Genomic DNA, 24,837 nt, shown 5'->3' on the forward strand with positions numbered 1-24,837 from the left:
ATATATATATATATATATATATTAAAATGCATTAAAACATTTCTTTTATGAGACTTATTAATTTCAAAGATAAGCAACGAATAAAACTTTCATTCCCTGTATAAGCAAACAATATTACACTTTCTAAACATACGAAACAGGTAATTTAAGAGACTGTTTTAAGAGTATTATTATCATACATACAAATAATTTTTTTAAAAAAATGCACTCAAATAAAAAATTACAACTTATTACTAATTTTAGGAATTTTCAATTTTTAGCAGATATGGGAAAGCAAAGAAAGAGTAAGCAGAGAGAGATTAGATAGAAAAAAATAAGCAAACAGAATGGCTATGAAAAAAATTCTTTTATGAATAAAAAGCTTAACAATGTGCAATTAAAAATTTGCAAAGAACCTGTTATTTCTAATAAAAAAGATATTAAGTCTGTGTTCTCTTAAAATACATCAAACGCTTTTTTTAATGAAATCAAGGATAAAAAAATATTCAATATGTCATTTTATTCAAGTTCACATTATCAGATATTTTCTTGATTTATTAAAGTTAGACCTAGCATGGTATTACTTATCAAGAAAAACAACAACAAAAAAAAAAATAATAATAAATTAGTACACAAACAATATACATGTATAAGTCGGACTTAAATTCACAGTTGTATTTTAAAAAAATCAGATTTTTTTTCTTCTACTCATCATAATTCCATTTTAAAAGAGAAAGACAAATAATGGGGGAAAATATAAATAATAAAAGAGTTTATTTTTGGTACTAAATAATTTTATATTATAAAACAAATAATTAAAAAATTGCTTTCATTACAAAATTTTAAAAACTTACTTTTATCAGTAATTCAATAGGAAATCTATTTGATCTTGGAAGAAGGTATGGATCTACTACAATAACTCTGAACTGAACTAATATAAAACAAACCATAAGGAAAATTATTGATATACTCAAATAAGTATGATTTAACTTCGGGTACAAAAACTATAATATGCATTTTTAATATTACTGAAAAGCAAAATTTCAAAATAAATTTGAACCATATAAAGCAAATATAATCAACAAGAATAATACCTAACTGGCCTGGTTTGTATACAGCTCTGTCAGTCTGGATAAAAACTGAATGACTCTTATGCTCAAAGATAAGTTTCGTGGAATTCTGAATGGCAATTCCACCTTCACTAGTTACCTCTAAAGTGTAATTGCCAGGCTTCCAGTCAAACAGCTGGGGAGAAAATGAATAAAATTTACAAATGCCTGGAAATCCTTAAGAATTAAAATATACAATAACAAAATTCCTTAACATTCAATTATAAAAACTATCATTTTAATTACATAGGCATAAATAAAGAGGAGAATTGTCAGTTGCTGGCCATTTTAAGAACTATTTCTGGAAAACATTTGACAAAAAGAGAAAGTCACAATCTAATAAAATTTCACACTTTAAAATACATGCAATTTATATCAATGCAATTTACATCATTGATTCTTAAACAATATTGGGATAATTATAAATTAAAAGCTACAAAACATTTATGTTTCGTAGCAACAACACTCAACAAAATATTTATGCATCTTTTTGATTTGAAGCCTGGCCAGACATTTTGGCTAATTTATATCGATTTCCTTCTCTTTAAGCATCTATACTAAGAATTAGAAATTTCTCTCAATATGCAGACCAATGTTCTCACTAGTTTCTGCATGCTTTATCTCCTAACTTGTCAACCCCTCCACAATGCACCTATGAGGGTTTACCTGATCTGGTAAAAGTTAAATCGTCCAAAAAGTCCCGATAAACGTGAAGCAAATTTTCGCTACGTCTCAAAGTAACTACAAAGGTTTAAATAAGCATCTTATTTAAAAAGAACTTAAAAAGCATGTTCTTATGCTAAAATCAATTACAGTTTGTGGTGATATAATTAAACAAGAACAATCAAATTCAAACAAAAAAATGTGGACTAGTGGTCAAAGACTATACAATTTAATTTTAATTTAAGCTGGCTCAGTAACTCTATCGTCATAATGAATTCAAATGTCAGCAGTTATAATGCAGTTATAATGCAAAAACAAAAAAAAAAAAAAAAAACAAAAAAAAAAAAATGTCAGCAGTTATAATACAAAAACAAAAAGTTTCAAATTATCAGAGCGGGCAGGAAGTAATGCAGCGAGCAAGCGGAGATTAAAAACACATTCTGTCTTACATGCCAAAAACCTCAGTTTAAAAACTGCCTAAGTGATTTGCACTCTGGGGAAAAAACGGTAAATTATAGTAAAGGCTGAAATCATAAACAACTGGGTAATTTACATAATAGTACCTGTATATAAATTTGAAGAATAATTTTCTTTCTCTGTATGTATTCGGTTTCTTTCTTCAACATGCTTCCTTTTCATTTTAGAATTTTTGGATTTAATTAAAGATTTCTGTTATTTTAAAAAACTAAATGCATTTAGAATGTATAGAAAAAGCTTTTAATTTTATTTTAGTAATATGAAAATTCAGAAGAAATATGAAATATATATGGTAAAGGCCGGTTACAGAGCTGGTGTGGCAGAATTTTTAGAATTTAGTGGCACACCAAAGAATGAAATTTGAAATGGCAGAACTTTTAGAATTTAAAGCAAGCACTGGAAGCAGAATCTATAAAGGCACTAGTCAGCAAATTTAGGGTCTACAGAGATAAGTTTAATATTCCACATGATTGCATCATGTGGAAAAACACCTAGCCTCAGACCTGTGTATGATGCATTAAGACATATTAGATGAATCTTCTAAGTTGCCAGTTTTTAATTTATTTATTAATCAAAAAATTCCTTTCTATAATGTCTGTCCATGTGATCAGATTAGAAGCATTTTTAATATTTTCCATACTTGTGTCTAGTGAAAAGTAGAGAAAATAAAGGGAAGATAAGTATGTTAAGAAAATGATTTTAGTATCAGAAGTAAAGCATTCAAATATTATGTTTTCATTGTTCTTCCAGATGTTCTCCAAAAAGTAAGAAATTCATTGCAAACTTTCTGTAAAATACATCCATTACGTGTTAATACCGTAGAGACATTTTTCATTTTGTCACATTTTTCTAAAATCTTCTGGAATCATAGGTCTATAAATCTTGCCTTCAAATCCTTCTTTCTTCTAAACTTTCCAGGTTCTTCCAAACTTCTTCAATGCAACTGCTGTTGTTGTTGTTGCTATGTCTAATGTCCCGAAGAAAAATTACCTCTACCAATTTTGTAACAGCAAACAACCAGAAATATTTTGAAAAAAAAAAAAGACAGAAAAAGTGTGAAATTAATTTTATAGAGAAAACTGATGCACATTCTGAGACAATTACACGAGAAAACTCTTATCATGAAAAAATTAAAAAGAAGATATTTTTAAAGTTATATGTTATATTTAAATATAATTTCAATATATTACCATTATTTTAATGAAATTTATTAATGTTAGAATGCTTAAAAAAATCGACGAAAAATTCCCAGATCTTGGAATTTTAATTTTCTATAGAAACTGATGTTAAAAATTGCCAAAATGTTGATAAGTGCCAAATTTAGAGCTGCTCAATAAACGAATTTACAGCTCCAAAAGCGAAAAGTTGTTTAAGAGCTCTTCATTAGAAAAAGTGAAATAATTTCTAAATACTTGTTTCACTTCTTGCTCAGAAACTCGAGTATCCCACCATTTATATTAGAAATAGAAACAAAGCATAACCCATTCAAATATCAATATTTATCAGTGAATCGCGAAAAATATACCTCCAAACTGCTAATTCACACTCAAAATGGCAGTCGTAAAAATAGACAGAAATTTCACATGATTAAAATTAAGGACCTTCTGCCGATTTTGGCCAAAATTAAGGACTTTTAAAGACCAAAAATCGATTTAAAAAAAACTTAAGGACTTTTAAGGACTCTTAAGAACTGTATGAACCCTGTAATTCTAAGGAATTAATTGAATCTCAGCATCAAGGCAGAGATCTAGCCTCATTGCTTAGCAAAGCTAAAAATGAAAATTCCATCAAGACAAATGATTTCAAAGTAAAGGAGAACGGGTTGTTGGTGAAAAAGAAATTAGATAAAAATGGAAATGAAAGGAAATTAATTGTTATTCCTGAAAAATATAGAGATCAAATAAAGTCATTATGTCATGATAGCACATCTGGACATTTAGGCGGCGTCAAAACTAAAGATAGATTAACAAGATACTTTTACTGGCCTAATTGCTATAAAGAAATAGAAGAGTATGTTAAAACTTGCGATCCATGTCGAAGAGTGGGAAAATCTAGTGATAAAGCCTTTGACTTTTGACTTTAGTACCAACACCTTTGACTTTAGTACCAATTATTGCAGAAGTATTTTCAAAAATTAACTTTGACGCATGCGGCCTTTACCAATAACACTGAATGGCAATAGATATTTAATTACAGCTATTTTTTTAGCTTCAAAATACCCGGATGCTGTACTTGTTCCTAAGATTGGCACAATGTCAGTAACTGAAGCGATGTTACAAATATTTAGTAGAATGGGTTTTCCAAAAGAAATACAAACTGATCAAGGTACCTCCTTTATGAGCAATCTAGCCACTGAATTTGTAGAAAAATTTGGAATAAAAGTAACTAGAAGCTCAGTACACTACCCACAGAGCAACCCTGTTGAAAGATTTCACTGAATCAAACGAATTTTAAAAGTTTTATGTATCAAAGCAGCCCCTGAGTGAGAGAAGCAAGTTCCTGCAGTTCTATTTGCTTTAAGAACAATAACGCATGAGAGTACGGGATTTACACCTGCAGAATTAGTATATGGTCGAAATCTTAGAATTACAAGGGGTAACATTATTATATGAACAATGGATGAATCCTGAAGACGAAGGAAATAATGTTGTTGAATACGTTTTTCAAATGATAAATTGGTTAAAAAGATGCAAAGAGCTGGTTACAGATAAAATGCTGGAAATGCAAACCAAAAGAAAAGTGTGGTATGATCATAAAGCTATCAAAAGAGAATTCTCTGAAGGAGATTTAGTATTAATTGTATCAAAGAATAAACCAAACAGACTAGCAGTTGAATGGAAAGGTCCTGGGAAGGTTGAGAAGAAATTATCCGAAACTAATTAAGTTGCGAGTTTCGAAGGGAAAAAAAAAAAGTCTCCATGTCAAGTCTACCATGTTAACATGCTAAAACCTTATCATAGGGCAAGCAGAATCGGTTAACCTTATGATTACAGAAAATCAATCTGAAATTGATGATATGGAGGAAAATTTTCCAACAATTGACTATGAACCAACATTGTTCGATTTTGAGGACATTAAAGAAAACAGTTCCTTAAGTGATAAGCTAAATGAACAAGAGATTCAAGAATTGCATGATGTGCTGCTGAAGTTTTCAAAAATCTTTTCTAATAAGCCTGGAAAAACACATTTAATAATGCATGATATTCAATTGACAGAAAACACCCCAATCCACTGTAAACCATACAGAATGTCTCCTAGACAAACGGATATATTAAAAACAGAAATTGATAAAATGCTTCAGCATAAAATAATTGAAATAGGAGATTCAGATTATACTTCTCCTATGATTTTAGTGGAAATAGCAGGGAGGGATCCAAGACCTTGTATTGAGTATAGAAAATTGAATAAGTGGACAAAAACACAATTCTTTCCCTTGTCTAACATCGAACAACAAGTAGAAACGGTAGCAGGTGCAAAATATATAACTCTTTTGGATTTAACAAGGGGATACTGGCAAATACCTTTAACACCTAATGCTCAAAGATTAGCCACTTTTGTTACAAGTTTTGGCACATTTAGACCTCTACGGATGCCTTTCGGACTTAAAAATGCACCATTTTCATTTAGTAAAATGATGGCCAAAATCCTTTATGGTTGTGAAAACTTTGCTGTTCCATATTTAGATGACGTGGCAATCTTTTCAAACACCTGGGAAGAACATCTAAGTCACCTGAAAGCCATTTTGACCAAAATAAAGGATGCTGGTTTAACTATTAAACCTATAAAATGTAAACTTGCTCAAGATAGAGTAAAATATCTAGGACATATTACAGGTCATGGTATCAGAATGCCAAGTGAAGTGAAAGTAAAAGCTATTCTTGATTTTCCAGTGCCATCCACAAAAAGTCAAGTCAGAGCATTTTTAGGATTAACGGGATGTTATAATCATTATATTCCCATGTTCTCATCTATAGCAGCACCTTTAACAGAAACTTTGAAAGGAAACTTAAAGAAAGGGAAAATAAATTGGACAAAAGAGTAAACAAAAGCATTTGAGGGGCTAAAGGAGAAACTGTCTCAAAGGCCTATACTACATGCATCTGATTTCAATAAGGAGTTTATTTTGCAAACTGATGCTTCAAACTCTGGTACGAGTGTCATTTTAGCTCAAAGGGATGAAGGAGACAATGAACATCCAGTATTATATCTCGGTAAGAAGTTTACAGAAACTGAAAAAAAGTACCACAGAAAAGGAATGCTCCGTCATAATATTTGCTGTAAAGAAACTTCAATGTTATTTAGACGGGCATACTAAATTCCTCATCATGACCGATCATAATCCCCTAGTTTGGCTCAAAAACAATGCGAGTCTAAATCCATGACTTATGAGATGGGCACTAGAACTACAACTCTACAATTACACGGTCGTTCATCGAAGTGGTAAAAACCGTAAAAATGTAGACGCATTAAGTCGTACTCCCTGGCCTGATTAAATAATTTATTTCCCCATATAGATAAAAAAAATTTGTTCTTTCTTCTTTACTGTATATTATTATATTATATGTAGTATTTCAATTATGTATTGTGTTGATATTCTGTTGTTTTGAAAAGAAATATAAAAATATAAATTAAAGTTTATCTAGAGGGGGGAGAGGTTGAAATATTTTGTTATTTATCAAATAACTATATTTATTGTTGAAGTGGTAATGACATATTTGTATTATGTAACCGTTGCTCAGCAGCGTAAGAAATTGTTTTAAGATTAGTATTCTGAAGTTTTTTCCAGCTAGTAGCTGTATGAAATTTTTGCCACAAAATAATTTTCTTCAAATTATCTATCTCCATAAAATAAAAATAAAATTTATGTTCTACTACAAAGATTATCTGTTTTGTCAATTGCTGCAAAATACATTACAATATAAAGGATGTTTCGAACCCATTTATCTTTTCTGAATTATTTTTTGATGAACTGCTCGTGCTTCATATTATTACTGAAACTAACCTTTTTGTAGATAAGTATACGAACCAACACCTTGCAAACGAAAAATCAAGAACAAAATAGTGGCGTTCAACCAGTTCAAAAGAAATATATGTTTTTTTAGGCATACTGATTTCACAAGGTATAACACTGAAACCTTTACTGGTCTAAAAATATAATTGATCGAAACTCCATTTTAGGGATCTTTTTTATTACAAAAACATCATTTTTATTATACTTTTACTTAAAACATTAAATTTTGTGCATTCATTTTTTTTTTATTCTTTATTTTGTGAAAGTAAACAGTTTTTAGAAAGTAAAACTTGCACTTATTTTCCCCCTAATAATTACGCATGCCTGTGTGAAAAATCGTGGCACTGGGATGAATCTTGTACGTAACGCGTCAGGGGTTAACTGATGATACGGCTTCATATCAAATTACTGAAAACTCTGATCACACTGCACTCCATACCATTCAAAATATTTGGGACCAAACTCAAAACTTGTCAATATATCATGAAAAATAATGACAGTTTCCATAATTTAAACAGAAAAAAATATATTCGTACAAGTCTTAAAGATTTAAACACAATAAGTTCATGAATTCTAAATGCAGATAGATGTAAAATACTCTTCTTATAATTTATTATTTTTTGGTTTGGTGAAATTCAGTTAACTGTAAGCACAATAAATAATAAGATAAAACAGGTAATATTTAAACAAATAATTATAACAACACTGATTTCAAAATAAATAAAATATTTAATAAAACAGATAACAATCTTAAAAAGATTGTGAACTACAACTTTTTTTAAAAAAATAATTATTGGTATTTTCACATAACCCATCCAATGCTTCTGGTCTACAACTACGTTTTTACCAATCTAACATATGAAAAACAACAGCCATTTTAAAAAATAGCAGTAAGCCAAAAACTACATAAGAGAACAATGAATTAACAAAATTAAAAACACTAGAAACATATATAATTAAACAGCAAAAATTACACAGAACAAACATCCATAACAAAACACTAAACATTTTATAAACCGTATAACGAAATCCTCATTACAGTGAGTGACAGCATTCATCTTTGCTGCACAATATGCAAATGTGCTATGCCAAGAGGATGAAAACTTTAACTTTTTCACAAAGACTTATTACTTACTTCTCACTTTTTATGCCAGTTCACTGCCAATGTCTGGCATCAGCTTGTTTAAATATTTAACCTCTTGCGAGATGTAATTTCCTTTTTTAAAATGTTAAATAAAGTTGGTTTTAATTTTTAGTTGAAGTTTTTGTGATTCTTAGGCCTTTTTGATGGACTCTAATGGTGATAAAACACTGCCACGAAGATAATTCTTAAAAGAAAAAGAAAATATTTTTTATCGTGCATTCTTGGCATTCACTGTAATCTGTTTTTCTCTATTAATAATGTGTACAGTATATTTTTACGAGGTGAATATTTTACATTCTGTTAGTATTCATGTATTTTTTATTCTCATGTGGGTCCTTAATGGTTATAGATGCATGATAGGTCTTCTATGCTTTTATATCATGCTTTAGCATTGATATTTTTCTTGCATTCGCAATTAGAATCCCATATCTTTTTAAAATTTAGTAGTCATGCTGCATAATGAAAATTTTACTGATGATTTTCCAACTGAAAACACAGCAGCTAAGCAGGCGTTGCATGTTTCAGTAATATTGCCACCTTTTAGGAAAACAAGCCCTCTATTATCATTTGTTAGATTACAAATTGCAGTTTTCACTTACCAATATAACTTCAGATTTAAGAAAATTTAACCATGTTGTTGCTGCTGTGATTCTGATACACTTAATTCTGTTAGCGATATCATATTAAAACCTCATACTATTGGAAAATATGATATCTTAAAGCAAACACTGATTGCAATACATTCTGAAAACGAAGTGTCAAAAATTCGTACTCTGTTGGAAGGTCTTGAGCTTGGCAACCAGCATTCTTCTCAGTTTTCAACTCACATGCACGCTTTAGCAGGTGATGCCATAGATAAACCCTTGTTAAGATCTTTGTTGCTTGCAAGGGTCCCCAATAATACAAAATCTATTTTAATTGGTCTTAAAGAAGAAAGTGAGCTAACCTCTGCCTTGGGAAGTAATTCTTGCAGTCCTAAGCACAATTTTTGGCATTCATACTGACACAATATGTCAAGCAAATGCCCTAATTGCTATAAAGAGCAAATAGACAACCTTTGTTTCTTTCATGTAAATTTTAGTGAGCGTGCAAAGAAATGTCAGTCTCTGAGCTGCTTTTGTAAAGTGGAAAATGTGAAATCACTTGTTGGCCAAGAGAGCAGTTTCCGGGTGAACTGTTATGCTTTCAGCTACGCCCTTGTCAAAACTTAAATACTTAATTGAGAATGGGGCAGATGTGTTGGTATTACAAGGTATGCTCAATGTTCTAGGTCTTCTCAGAATTTAGTCTTGTTTGCCGTGAATGGAACTAACATTCAAGCATTTGGCACTAAACTCATACTTTGGATTAAAATTTATGTTGTACCTTTACTTGGCTATTTGTCGTTGCAAATGTGAATCAGACAATTTTGGGTGCTGATTTCCATAAGAAATATGGATTGCTTGTTGACGTTGCTAATAATTACCATATCGATTTCAAAACTAGTTTGTCATCATGTGGCAAACTGTTTCAGAGTTTGTTTGATTTATTCATATCTATACTTCATGAATAATAACTCTTAATTTGATAAATTACTAGCTGAGTATCCTGAGCTTACTATAAGCTTCTTATGTCACCAACAATAATTCAACAATTTTCCATTATATTGAGACTAAGGCCCCCTATGTTTTCTAAATCTCATCATTTGTTGGCAGAATTATTCTAGGTAGTATGACAGGAGTTCAAGTACCTTATGTCAGAGGGAATCATCTGGTCATCCAAAAGTACTTGGTCCAGCCTTCTTCACTTGGTCCATAAAGCTACTGGTGACTGGAGTCTTTGTGGTGACTATCCCCACTTGAATGCTACGACTGCTCCTGACCAGTATCCTGTACCACATATTCAGTACTGTAAATTTTTTTGAGAGGGGAACACTTTTTCAACACTTGATTTGGCTAGGGCATACCATCAAATCCCTGTTCACACACACGCCTCAAACGGCTGTGACTACCCGTTTCGATTATTTGAGTTCCTTAAAACCCCCTTTGGTTTGGAAAACGCAGACCAAACATTCCAAAGATTTATTCATCAAGTACTTTCTACCTTAGACTTTTGTTTTCCTTACTTTAATGATTTGCTTGTGGTTTACGAAAATGAAGACAAACATGAAAGCCATCTCTATTTGATTTTTGATAGACTGCAAAATATGGGCTAAAACTAAATCCTTTTAAGTGTATTCTGGAATTATCATCAGTATCATTTCTTGGCTGTTTAATTACCCCTTCAGGTGTTAGGCCTCTTCCTGAAAAAATTGCAGTAATTTCTAACTCCCTTAAAGGTGCAATAATATCTGGATTAAAGAGGTTTTGGGCAATGATGAATTTTTATTGATGATTTTTACCTAGGGCAGCTACTACCCAAGCTCTGCTTCATTCTCTTTTAAAAGATTATAAGAAGAATGATTAACATCCCATTCCTTGTGCACCTTAAAAAAATGTAAAACTTATCTAACAAATTCAGTTATACTTGGTTAGCTTGCCTCAGGTTAGCAATTGTCATTGATGGTTGGTGCCTCAGAGATATGGCTATTTGAGCCACTTTACACTTGCAACAAGATAATGATAATGGCCTCCAACTACTGGCTTTTTTCTCCCTAAAACTGACACTAAGCACATTGTATACAACATAGAATTTCTTACTATCTACTGCACTGCAAGGCATTTTTAACATAATACTGACAACATATACAATCTTTTACAATATATACAGATAACTGCCCTCTAATACTTTTTGTTAAGAAAAATTCTGTATCACTCAGGCACATTGGACAGGTTTGTTATATCCTGGGTTGCCTATTTTGCCAACATACAATTTGCCTTGCAATTTTTCACCGCTGGGTGGATAATGCAAAAGTACCTAATTATTTAAACAAAGAAATTAATTTTCTGAAGTTAATAAAATAACACCCATTAAATAAAAAAGATAATTCAAAATCAAACCTACTTGAAAGTCCACCATTTCAGTTTGTTCTGAAAGGGAAAGAATGATCAATTTAATTTTTTAAAAACAAAGCATAAAATCCATAACTTACAGTAAATTAAAACATATATAAATACAACTGGTACCTTCTCATTATGGGCACCCCACCAAAAAGTCATAAATTTGCAATTGAGTTTGGAAATAAATGTTTCTTTAAGTATCTTTATGTCTGTTTTAAGGCTGCATGCAGTGCTTCTTATTCTTTTACATTCATTTAAAAAAAAAAAAAAGAACACCTTTTTTAGAGAAATTGTTCTTTATTTATTTATTTTTTTTTTTTTTTCAGTGTTCTTCTACCAATGCACCCAATCATCTGTTTTTTCTAAAAAAATCAAAGAATTGCAAAAACTCAGTACTGTGCCCCAATTAAGATCAAGAATGTTTGAAACTTCAACATACGTAAAGTATAAGAAGGCAGACTTCCCAGTTCTATTACAGCTTATTACAACAAAAACAAAAGTACTCAATCCAAAGAGAAATACTAATCAGAAAAATGATTGCCCGAATTTCAAAAGTGCTAATTCATGTGTGCTATGCGCATACTTAGGTTACCACATACATGGTTTTTGTTGATATGTGCTCCCTGATCTTTTGCAGCTTTTTCGTGACAGTGTGGATAATCTTAAAGTACCATATAATTTTTTTTCAATTTAAAATAATAATAACCTACATACTTTTCTTAATTGATTGTACATGAACTATGATCTATCTTAATATATTAAACACATAGGTTCTTACTTGGTTCAACATGGACATTTTTCAAAGTATTCACAGGAATTTGACCTTCAGAAACTCCATATATTTTGACATTAAAATCCACTGCAGATGGTGCATCATGAAGTGTAATGCTAACATGATACACAATATCAGGCCTTAATTTTGAAGGAGCAACTACAGTATATACAGGAGAATTTACTTGTGAATTAACCTTATAAATGCTGAAAAAAATAAAATAAGACATAAATACATAATTTTTTGCTATGAAAAGCATTATTCCACGTGTATTTTTTTGAAGGCTGATATAAATAAATATTCAGCAATAAAAATCTGGTAAAACTAATCAAATATTGTCATGCTATATAATATTACAAAAATTCAAGCTGCATCAGTAAAGAAGTTAATGAACTACAGGAATAATACATTTTTCAATACTTAGCACTAAAGGAAATAAAATTTTTATGCTTTTGTAATCTTAGTAAATTCATATATTTTACAATGAAGCATAAATATATTACGATGAAGCAATGAATTTTTTTTTTTTTAAAGATCTTTTAATCATTCTTTTCTTTTCTTTTTTTAATTTTTCAAACAACATAAATAACTCAGTTTTCTTTAAATGTATGTCACATATACAGTTTATTTAAAATAAATATATTAAATAATAATAACAAATTAAATACCATATTAAATAATAACAACAAATTCATTTTATATTAAACAATAAATTAACACTTTTTTTACCTCATGAGCTTGATAACACATGAAATACACTACGTTTGTATGTACTGCTTAACATCTGATAATTAGAAATTATTTGGAAAAAAAAAAAAAAAAAAAAATAGTATTCCCTTAATAATGTGACTTCTACAAACTGCCATCAAAATTGGCAAACTAAATTGCCAAATTTATAACCTACAACTTTTAAATATCACAAACAACATATGTGATTGCCACTTTAAAAATGGAAGAAATAAAAATTTTTTATGCATTGTCACTTAAGAAAATTAACCTCTCCATGCCTAAAGAAATACTTAGTTATCCATTTCCCATGTTAAAAAGTATATACTGTCAGACATTATGTAATTTTAAAAATTCTTTTTTAAAGTTGTGCTTGCCCAAATATAAATAAATATGTTCTGTTTATAATGGCAAGAAATAGAATCGGTAACAAGCCAGTGAATTTGATTTATTGTAAAATATACAGAAAGAGAATAATACATAAAAGAAATTTATAATTTTTATGAGGAAACACGATGATGATAACAGTGATGAAAATTTTAATTGTAATGAAGGTGAATGATGAAAAATAGATCATAGTAACATCAATTAAAAAGAGAGGGTATACGAGAATCTGTAAGTTGTGTAGAATTTCTGAAAAACTAATGGACAGATTTTAATGAAATTTGGTATGAACACACATTTATAACAGAAAAAGAGATTACTATTCAAAATTCATTTTATGTACACATGATTATCAGTAAAGCTGGGATGTGGCAAGATGAAATGGCTCTCCCAACAGTGTCCCGAACAAGCTGTATAGGGTAAAGATGAGATCTGGCTGTCCAATCCATGTAGCGAATATCCTTACTTTCCAAGTAATCGTTGACCAACTGAGCTTTATATATATATGACCAAGCATTGTTATCTATAAAAAGTTCCCTAAAAATTTCAGCACAGGGCTCTACAATCTCTTTTTTATACCACATAGCAGTCAGAATGCTTCTGTCAGAGGTGCAGCGATTCAACATAATGGCTGCCCAATCCCATTACACATTACACCTTCACCCCCATAATGATCCTTTTCGCTAATAAGGGAAGGATAATATTATGTTCCAGGTTCTCTCCTGATACAGGTATGCTGAGAATCTGTGTCCAGGCTGAATCTGGACTAATCTGTAAAAAACATGGCACTCCAGTGAAGTCTGGTCCAAGGTGCATGTTGTCTCCACGTTAAAGATGCTTTCTTGTGTGCTACATTGAGCAGGACACAAACAGTAGGTCTTCTGGCATATAACCCTACCTCATGAAACCTTCCAGTAACTGAAGATCATGAAACTCGGGTTCCAGTGGTAGCATGCAGCTCCAGTGAGCTGTAGCAGTACTGTGTCACCGTGTACAAAGCGAAAAATAATGATCCTCAGTCACTGGTGTGGATTTTGTTTTACTTTGTTTTCGATATGGATCCCGTTCCCTAAAACTTTCCACAAATTACAAAGATGACATTAGCCATTACACTGAGATGTGTGGCCACCTGTACTTGTAATCGGCTTGCTTCCAGTTCTCCATCTCATTCCATCACCCATACGCTTGTGGCTACTCATTTCACTTGCTACCTTATAAAATTTACCCAACTCTAGCGAGAAACATGGCAAATGCCGTGAAGAAGCACAAGCACACAAATCACTGAAAACCCATCATGTGCTTATATTCCCTCCATAATCATAGCTCCACAGACATGTACATGTATGTTTACATCTTCAACACTGAATATTAGCATAATTAGTAATTTGAGTTCAATACTTTTAGTAAAAATATATATAATTAGCAAACTTCCTTCAAAAAGTATATACTGTCAGACATTATGTAATTTTAAAAATTCTTTTTTAAAGTTGTGCTTGCCCAAATATAAATAAATATGTTCTGTTTATAATGGCAAGAAATAGAATCGGTAACAAGCCAGTGAATTTGATTTATTGTAAAATATACAGAAAGAGAATAATACATAAAAGAAATTTATAATTTTTATGAGGAAACACGATGATGATAACAGTGATGAAAATTTTAATTGTAATGAAGGTGAATGATGAAAAATAGATCATAGTAACATCAATTAAAAAGAGAGGGTATACGAGAATCTGTAAGTTGTGTAGAATTTCTGAAAAACTAATGGACAGATTTTAATGAAATTTGGTATGAACACACATTTATAACAGAAAAAGAGATTACTATTCAAAATTCATTTTATGTACACAAGATTATCAGTAAAGCTGGGATGTGGCAAGATGAAATGGCTCTCCCAACAGTGTCCCGAACAAGCTGTATAGGGTAAAGATGAGATCTGGCTGTCCAATCCATGTAGCGAATATCCTTACTTTCCAAGTAATCGTTGACCAACTGAGCCCTATATATATATGACCAAGCATTGTTATCTATAAAAAGTTCCCTAAAAATTTCAGCACAGGGCTCTACAATCTCTTTTTTATACCACATAGCAGTCAGAATGCTTCTGTCAGAGGTGCAGCGATTCAACATAATGGCTGCCCAATCCCATTACACATTACACCTTCACCCCCATAATGATCCTTTTCGCTAATAAGGGAAGGATAATATTATGTTCCAGGTTCTCTCCTGATACAGGTATGCTGAGAATCTGTGTCCAGGCTGAATCTGGACTAATCTGTAAAAAACATGGCACTCCAGTGAAGTCTGGTCCAAGGTGCATGTTGTCTCCACGTTAAAGATGCTTTCTTGTGTGCTACATTGAGCAGGACACAAACAGTAGGTCTTCTGGCATATAACCCTACCTCATGAAACCTTCCAGTAACTGAAGATCATGAAACTCGGGTTCCAGTGGTAGCATGCAGCTCCAGTGAGCTGTAGCAGTACTGTGTCACCGTGTACAAAGCGAAAAATAATGATCCTCAGTCACTGGTGTGGATTTTGTTTTACTTTGTTTTCGATATGGATCCCGTTCCCTAAAACTTTCCACAAATTACAAAGATGACATTAGCCATTACACTGAGATGTGTGGCCACCTGTACTTGTAATCGGCTTGCTTCCAGTTCTCCATCTCATTCCATCACCCATACGCTTGTGGCTACTCATTTCACTTGCTACCTTATAAAATTTACCCAACTCTAGCGAGAAACATGGCAAATGCCGTGAAGAAGCACAAGCACACAAATCACTGAAAACCCATCATGTGCTTATATTCCCTCCATAATCATAGCTCCACAGACATGTACATGTATGTTTACATCTTCAACACTGAATATTAGCATAATTAGTAATTTGGGTTCAATACTTTTAGTAAAAATATATATAATTAGCAAACTTCCTTCAAAAAGTATATACTGTCAGACATTATGTAATTTTAAAAATTCTTTTTTAAAGTTGTGCTTGCCCAAATATAAATAAATATGTTCTGTTTATAATGGCAAGAAATAGAATCGGTAACAAGCCAGTGAATTTGATTTATTGTAAAATATACAGAAAGAGAATAATACATAAAAGAAATTTATAATTTTTATGAGGAAACACGATGATGATAACAGTGATGAAAATTTTAATTGTAATGAAGGTGAATGATGAAAAATAGATCATAGTAACATCAATTAAAAAGAGAGGGTATACGAGAATCTGTAAGTTGTGTAGAATTTCTGAAAAACTAATGGACAGATTTTAATGAAATTTGGTATGAACACACATTTATAACAGAAAAAGAGATTACTATTCAAAATTCATTTTATGTACACAAGATTATCAGTAAAGCTGGGATGTGGCAAGATGAAATGGCTCTCCCAACAGTGTCCCGAACAAGCTGTATAGGGTAAAGATGAGATCTGGCTGTCCAATCCATGTAGCGAATATCCTCACTTTCCAAGTAATCGTTGACCAACTGAGCCCTATATATATATGACCAAGCATTGTTATCTATAAAAAGTTCCCTAAAAATTTCAGCACAGGGCTCTACAATCTCTTTTTTATACCACATAGCAGTCAGAATGCTTCTGTCAGAGGTGCAGCGATTCAACATAATGGCTGCCCAATCCCATTACACATTACACCTTCACCCCCATAATGATCCTTTTCGCTAATAAGGGAAGGATAATATTATGTTCCAGGTTCTCTCCTGATACAGGTATGCTGAGAATCTGTGTCCAGGCTGAATCTGGACTAATCTGTAAAAAACATGGCACTCCAGTGAAGTCTGGTCCAAGGTGCATGTTGTCTCCACGTTAAAGATGCTCTCTTGTGTGCTGCATTGAGCAGGACACAAACAGTAGGTCTTCTGGCATATAACCCTACCTCATGAAACCTTCCAGTAACTGAAGATCATGAAACTCGGGTTCCAGTGGTAGCATGCAGCTCCAGTGAGCTGTAGCAGTACTGTGTCACCGTGTACAAAGCGAAAAATAACGATCCTCAGTCACTGCTGTGGATTTTGTTTTACTTTGTTTTCGATATGGATCCCGTTCTCTAAAACTTTCCACAAATTACAAAGATGACATTGGGCATTACACTGAGATGTGTGGCCACCTGTACTTGTAATCGGCTTGCTTCCAGTTCTCCATCTCATTCCATCACCCATACGCTTGTGGCTACTCATTTCACTTGCTACCTTATAAAATTTACCCAACTCTAGCGAGAAACATGGCAAATGCCGTGAAGAAGCACAAGCACACAAATCACTGAAAACCCATCATGTGCTTATATTCCCTCCATAATCATAGCTCCACAGACATGTACATGTATGTTTACATCTTCGACACTGAATATTAGCATAATTAGTAATTTGGGTTCAATACTTTTAGTAAAAATATATATAATTAGCAAACTTCCTTAATTTTGTACTCGAGTACTTGAATTGTTAATATTAACTTCCATTGATTCACATTTTAGAGAAGGAAGAACGAACAGTACACTTTTGGTATCAGGATTGGATTCAGAAATACACGGCATGCATGTACGTATGTGCGTATATGTGCTTGTATGCTTGTATGTGTGTATATGTGCATATATGCATATGTCTGTATATGTGTATGTATGTGTACATATACATACATGAATACACACATCCTTACATACGTTTCTGGATCCGGTATCGATAATGGAAGAGTACTGAATCGCACTTTTTATACTCTATTGGAAGAATTAAAATTAAGTATGCCAAAAGAATATGCTATTAACTTTTTGATTACTGCATATTTGAAGACTCCAGCAAAATTAAATAAATGGAAAACTTTTTTAAAATTTTGATGCCCATTGCATGATTAAAAAAAAATTCTGTTATGACAATCATCAGTAAAAAAGGCTGCACAAAAGACTCAATAATAAATTATAATGAAAACAATGAACAAGGATTTTATAATATATGGGAGAAAATGCCAAGAAAACCCTCTAAGCAAAAAAAAAAAAAAAAAAAAAAAAATTCCAATAGAATAGGATTTTTTTATAAATAAAAGATGAAAATATATGAAATTTTACAAGCAATAAAAATGTGTAATGATATATTATGTATTATGCTTGGGGCACAGTACATGATAAATAAAAACAGATATAGATAATCCAAATTTGCAATGATACATTTTTTTTTTTTTAATTCTCATATGCAATAAATCTTTAGATGATTAAATTGAGAATTTGTTTTTCCCTTCTGCAGTTTAAAAGATTGAATATCATAATGCACTACAGAACAATACCTCTTACATGTTTTTTGATTTAAATAGCAAAATTGTTATGATACAGTACTAAACACTTTTATATGATTATATATTGTCACTTTTAGGATGTGATTTAGAGCACACAAATTGTTCTCTTAAGATAAAACAGTCATAAATTTTATTCATATAAAGGGAATAAATTTTACTTATGCATTTATAAATAATAATGTGAATAAATTTTACTTTTTATTTTGATAACTGCAAATAACATTTACTTGAAATGATTATTTCAAATGCAAGGCAGATAATTTGATGGTAATTAAATGGAACTGTATTTAAAACATCCAAAAAGCATGAAAACTGATACTGTTTCAATTATCTATATCTATCAAGTGTTAGTGCAGTTACTATATTTCTATTTAGAAATTAGCTAAAAATTACCCTGCCTTTTGTTACTTTTTGCAACTAAGATAAACCAAATTTCAGAATTAGAAAGCAATAAGAGGATTAATTTTTAAAAACAAATTTCAATGCAAGTAAAATGACAATAATAGATGTTTTTTGACTTAAATGGCAAAGTTGTTATGATTAGGTACTAACCACTTTTATATGATTATTTATTGCCACTTTTAGGATGTGGTTTAGAACATACAAACTGTTCTCAAGATAAAACAGTCATAAATTTTATTCATGAATGTCATAAATTTTATTCATAAAAGGAATAAATTTTACTTATGCATTTATAAATAATAATGGGAATAAATTTTTCTTATGCATTTATAAATAATAATGGGAATAAATTTTACTTTTATTTTGACAACTGCAAAATAACATTTACTTGAAATGATTATTTCAAATGCAAGGCAGATAATTTGATGGTAATTAAATGGAATTGTAGGTAAAATCCTAGTATACGGTGCAGCCTTGGCGTGATTTTGAAAATTATCACCAACACCAAAAATGATCCAAAGGACGTCAATATACTATACACTATATACTATGTGTGTACATAGTATATACTATGTATAACTATATATATTCTTTGAATGACCGGTTTACTCAATGTATATGTCCCATTTTTGCTACTTATCATAAAGTCGCCAAAAGTAGCCAAATTCCATGTGCACCGGATACTAGGATTAAACCGAACTGTATTTAAAACATCCAAAAAAGCATGAAAATTGATGCTGTTTTAATTATTTATATCTATCAAGTTTTAGTACAATTACTATATTTCTATTTGGAAATTATCTAAAAATTACCTTGTATTTTACTTTTTGTAACTAAGAAAAACTAAATTTCAAAATCAGAAAGCAATGAGATAAAAGGAATAATTTTTAAAAACAAATTTGGCTGATCTTTGGAATATGGTAACAGGTAGTTTGGCGACATTTTAGAAGCGATAAAGGTTACTACCTAGGACTTAGGGAATAATGTGAGAAGTACTCAGTTCCGATTACGCATTATTTTGTGTGAGGGAAATGAGAGATCACGAGATATGTCATGTGACATTAATGGACGAATCACTGTTCTTTAATCGGAAAAGGAGATAAATTTGTAAAAATATCTGCTGTACAGCATTAGTTTCATTCTATGTTCTGTGAAACAGTGTTGTTTAATATTTGGATCCCATGGCCCTATATAAAGTAAATCCGAAATTTTTATTGTGTTTATGTGTAATTGAAAAGAATTGCTTAATTGCGGATAAGTATGAATGTCCAACATGTGGGTATGAAATGAGATTGTGTGAAAGGAAGGATATTACAGATAAGTTTGAATGGCGGTGCAAGAAATCTGGTGAAAATGGACATTTTGTGATCCGCCATGCACTCAAGATTCTGTAGAAGTAGTATTTTTAATTATTTGAGGATATTATTTTTATGCATTGTTCTAAATGTAAGGAGTAAATAAATTAATATAGTATTATTGGAAAATTGTTATTAGCAATGATTTAGTTTAAAGTAATTAGGATTGTAAGCTAATTTTTATTAATTTAATGTATGTGCTTATTTATATTTTAAGTAGTGTTTTTTAATTTAATTATATTTTAATTTAATGATCGTGATTTTGAGAGTTATATGTTTGCAGTATTTTGGAATACGTTTGAGTAGAAGTAAATGTGCATGGAAAGAATTTAAGTATTTGGAACCATTTTTAATGTTTGCGTTAGAAATTGGTAGGTGAGGTTTATAATAGATAATTTAGAGGGAAAAGTTTTTGGATATTTTATTTATTTTATAAGTGCAAATGTTCATCTTTGGAAAGGGTATGTACTTTTTCGCGATCAGGTAATTTCATATATGTCCTTTTTACAGAATTTAAAGATTCACAAAATTTTCATGCATTTTCGTGAAATTTTTGTAATTTATGAGAAAATAGCAGTTTAGATGGATAAAGTCAAGAGTGTGCACAATGCCATTTTTGTGCAATTCTGGGATGTTTTTTTAAGTAAAAATAAGTTGATGTGTACATGGTTACTGTGTATGTGCGATTTTGAAAAACGCGGCAAGGAGTTTGTGATTCTGCACTTTTTCCCAATTTTGCAGTTAATATTTGTCATGATTAAGCAGTTTTGTTCCATAAAATTTCTAGCATAAGTGTAATTCGGCTAGTAAATTGTTGGAAAAAGTGTTGAGTAAATAAAAAGAAACATGTCTTTACTTCATGAAGACAAAATGGCGGCGAAAAAAAAACAGAGAGTTGCTGTAGAGGAGTTGGTCGCCAAATTTTCGCCAAAAAATCGCCAAGTTACCATAATCCAAAGATCAACCACAAAGTTCAATGCAAGTAAAATGAAAATACTACAACAGCCAGACAATCAGTGTAAAATCATTGTATTAAGTACTAATTACAATATCATCAATAAGAAATACATAAATCAGTTCATAACATATATCATTTAAACATAAATCAGTTCTCAGAAATAACAAATATTTTCATGTATGTATTAAACTCAACAAAGTATTAAATACTCTTAAAAATCAAGAATTATAAGCTGTAACATAGGAAGTTATTACATATATCATACGGCATTATTTTTAATCATATTTAAATTCCTTAACAAACATTTTTGGAAAATTGACTAAAAATGATACATTTAAAAAAACATACAGAATAAATGAAGAATTACCTGAAGAAATAATTGTAATAAAAGATGAATAACAAAGCTAACATAACACTTGAAGTCATCATTCTAAAAAGAAACGCAAATGAATATATCAATCAATATCATTCGTATAGTAAATACAGAAATTTACGCCATTCTCCAAAATTTTTAAAAAGGAATACCAAAATGAACATTCTAATTTACCTTCTTCTATACTAGCAGTATAATTCATTCCCATGAACGAAACAATATAATAATATATTGGATTACAAAAAACATCAAATGTAATAAAATTAGAATCAATTGTAAGCTACATTATCTGAGCTTATCAAATATGAATAACGAATATATATATATATATCGCATACTGTTATCATAAAAGAATGAAATTTTAACTTCGGTTAACAGGTGGGTGTTTGTAGGTAAATTATACTAAAGTAGAAATATTCTTAAAAATAATAAGAATGAGTTTAGATTTACCTTAATTGAAAGTATTTATACGACAAATAACCAAAACAAAGTATCCATGTAAAGCTTATATACAATATAACATGCAACTGCAATTTAAAAACCTCTCTTAATTATGGTTACTGCCACTCTATTAATTCATATTTCGGTCGCCCACTTCTTTCTTGCGACCAATAGGAAGAGAATGTGAAAATTTAATAAAATTACAGGGGCAGTCAAATTGTTAGGATATTATTATAAATTAAAAATCAGATTTTTTTTCCCTGTTCGAGAACTGGAATAAGATTTGAATAGTTTCATATACTTTACTGTAATATTTAACGTTTTTCTAAATTATCGTTCCTCAAATCTGGCAACGGAAAGAACAGAACGTATTCTACTTTTGGTTTTGCTGTGCAATTCGTTTTTTCAGTAAACGCCTAAGGGCGATCCTAAATGTTAGTAATGTGTAATTTTGTATATGTGTTATGCAAATTGTTGCTCAGATTCCTTATTGTATATTGTTCTTTTTTCCTCCTGATTGCTTTTTGTTTTTACTAGTGGCACTAAGGCGTCGCACTTCGTATTTTGTTTCTCTTGTGTGTACATGTATTCTTCTGTGAAATAGTTGTTAAAAAAATAGTTAATTATGTATGGATTAGTAATTAGGTACTTAAGGAAAAAAATATGTATTTAACTATTAGCAATTATGAATTTAAACTCTTGCTCATTTAATTATTTAGCACATTCAGTTATATTTCTCATAATTCGAAACTTTTATCATGTTATTCGATGAGGGGTAGGGCTATGGCGCCCAAGCACCCTGGTGGTTAAGCACCGCAGTTTTAAGCTAATTTCTAAACGATTAGTTTATGTGGTTATTTTAGTAGGTACTGGATTTATAACTCGAAACTTTAAATAAAAAACATGTTATACGCCTTTCGTACTTATCAACTAATGCATACAATTGATTTAAAAATTGTCCGATTGCATTTAGACTAAAACTTAATTTGTTGAGTGCTGGTGTTCTACTGGAATGTCATCACAGAAGTTGAGTGCAATTTAAAAATAAATACTGAGTTATTAAAAGTAAATAAAGAGTAAAAATTACTTAGCAATAAAATAAATGATAAGTGAATAAATAATAATAAAATAGATAATTTAAAAAAGATAAATTTATGAATAAAAAATGAATGAAAGACGTAATAATAGGCACTGTTTGGGGAGTTAAAGCGTTCAGCATGTCTGCTTGGCACTATATTTTTATTTTTCTTGAGTCATAAAATCCGTCTAAGGTAAAAATTATATTTGATTACGCAGAGATCAGCAATTTTGATCTAAGTGTGTGGTGAGTGCGTTTAATTTTTACGCAGTTACTTGGTATTCCCCTAAATAGTGATTAAACCTTAATCCTTTACTGTATGATATATGCATCTATCGCAGATAAAGAGCACATATGGAACTTACATAAAGGACATACTATTAAAGACAATTTAAAATTTCGCGCAGCTTAAATGTTCATATATTAAGGTTTAAGTGTATTGTTTTAGTTTAACTTTTGTGAAATATTGCATAGCATATGAAGTAATGAAACACACATAATAAAAATTCAAAATTCACCACTTAAGATGTAAAGTGGAAATTATTTCAGTTAAGATTTTATACACAGTTTACTTGGGAAAATCACACTTCAGTTTTGCTTTGTTTATACAGACTACACTTTAGTATATCTTCATGTACCATCCAGTGGAGTAGCGAGCATAACTGGCGCCCGGGACAAAATACCTTTTTGGCGATCCCTCCCAGAAAAAAACATAGTGATATGATGGAAATCTTGTTTGAAGACCATTTGGCGCCCCTCTGCGAGCGGCGCCCGGGGCATCATACAGCCCCTCCCTACGCCCCTGGTACCATCAGTTATTCAATGATTGATTCGTCTTTAGTGTTGGTCAAACTGGTGTTGCTGAAGCTGATGTTGGCATATCCATTTTGATGATTCACGAATTAATTTTGACGACTTTTTTGCGTGACATCTATACGTACAGACAAAATGAAGGACTATTTTTTTAAAAAACAGATTGTAAAATGGATTCAAAAGGGATTTTTTTCATGACATCTCTATATACGTACGTTTGTATGTATGTACCTCGCATAGCACAAAAATGATTAGCCGTAAAACTTTGAAATTTTATATGTGGGATTGCTATAGCATCTATCTGTGCGCCTCCCTTTTTCATTGCACTCAGAAGTATATATATATATATATATGTTTGATACTGCTGATTACACTCTTTAACAAACGTGTATGTATACATATATATATATGTGTGTGTGTGTGTGTGTTTGATACTGCTGATTACACTCTTTTGCAAAAAAATCAAGAAGGACTTCTGCGATCGTGACGAAATTCGGCATGCAAAAACATCTTGATCGAACATGCAATCAAAGTTTCAAGGCAAATGAACAAGAATTGCAATCATAGCGAGCATTTCTATCGCGCAATACTCAAAGTATAAAACCAGTAACAGAGGAAAAAAACTTACAGACAACTAAACGACTTCGAACGTGGTCGTATTGTAGGGTTGCGTGAAGCTGGGTGGTCATACCGAGCAATAGACCGCCACCTGCAGCGTACAGACATTGCTGTGCAAAGATGTTGGCAGCAATGCTTGCTACAAGGAAATTGCCGGCGGAATGAAGGCTCAGGAAGGCCAAGGAGAACAAATGCGAGGCAAGGTAGGATGATTGTTCGCCAGAGCCGAACCGCCCCAAAGGTATCA

The 24,837-nt window shown here is 31.2% G+C and overlaps 1 protein-coding gene across 2 annotated transcripts in view; it reads right to left on the reverse strand.

The window, feature by feature from the left end:
* LOC118202453 (CD109 antigen-like) overlaps positions 1-22,241 on the reverse strand; it is a 148,951-nt gene extending 126,710 nt beyond the window's left edge. The window contains exons 1-6 of one of the 2 annotated variants that reach the window (XR_015042626.1): positions 22,091-22,241; positions 21,635-21,697; positions 12,140-12,339; positions 11,366-11,391; positions 1,074-1,224; positions 834-910 (exon numbers count right to left, since the gene is read on the reverse strand). Coding sequence is in view for 1 of the 2 variants with exons in the window: in XM_085822147.1 (XP_085678273.1) it covers positions 834-910; positions 1,074-1,224; positions 11,366-11,391; positions 12,140-12,339; positions 21,635-21,696 (516 nt within the window). In the remaining variant the exon portion in view is untranslated. The remainder of the gene's footprint in view (positions 1-833; positions 911-1,073; positions 1,225-11,365; positions 11,392-12,139; positions 12,340-21,634; positions 21,698-22,090) is intronic. The other variant, XM_085822147.1, reaches the window with a different exon arrangement.
* Positions 22,242-24,837: the final 2,596 nt, after the last annotated feature.

This window comes from Stegodyphus dumicola, chromosome 8 (genome assembly GCF_044657685.1).
Source record: "Stegodyphus dumicola isolate Sdum_Otavi_A_Nest chromosome 8, ASM4465768v1".
Taxonomy (NCBI): Eukaryota; Metazoa; Arthropoda; class Arachnida; order Araneae; family Eresidae; genus Stegodyphus; species Stegodyphus dumicola.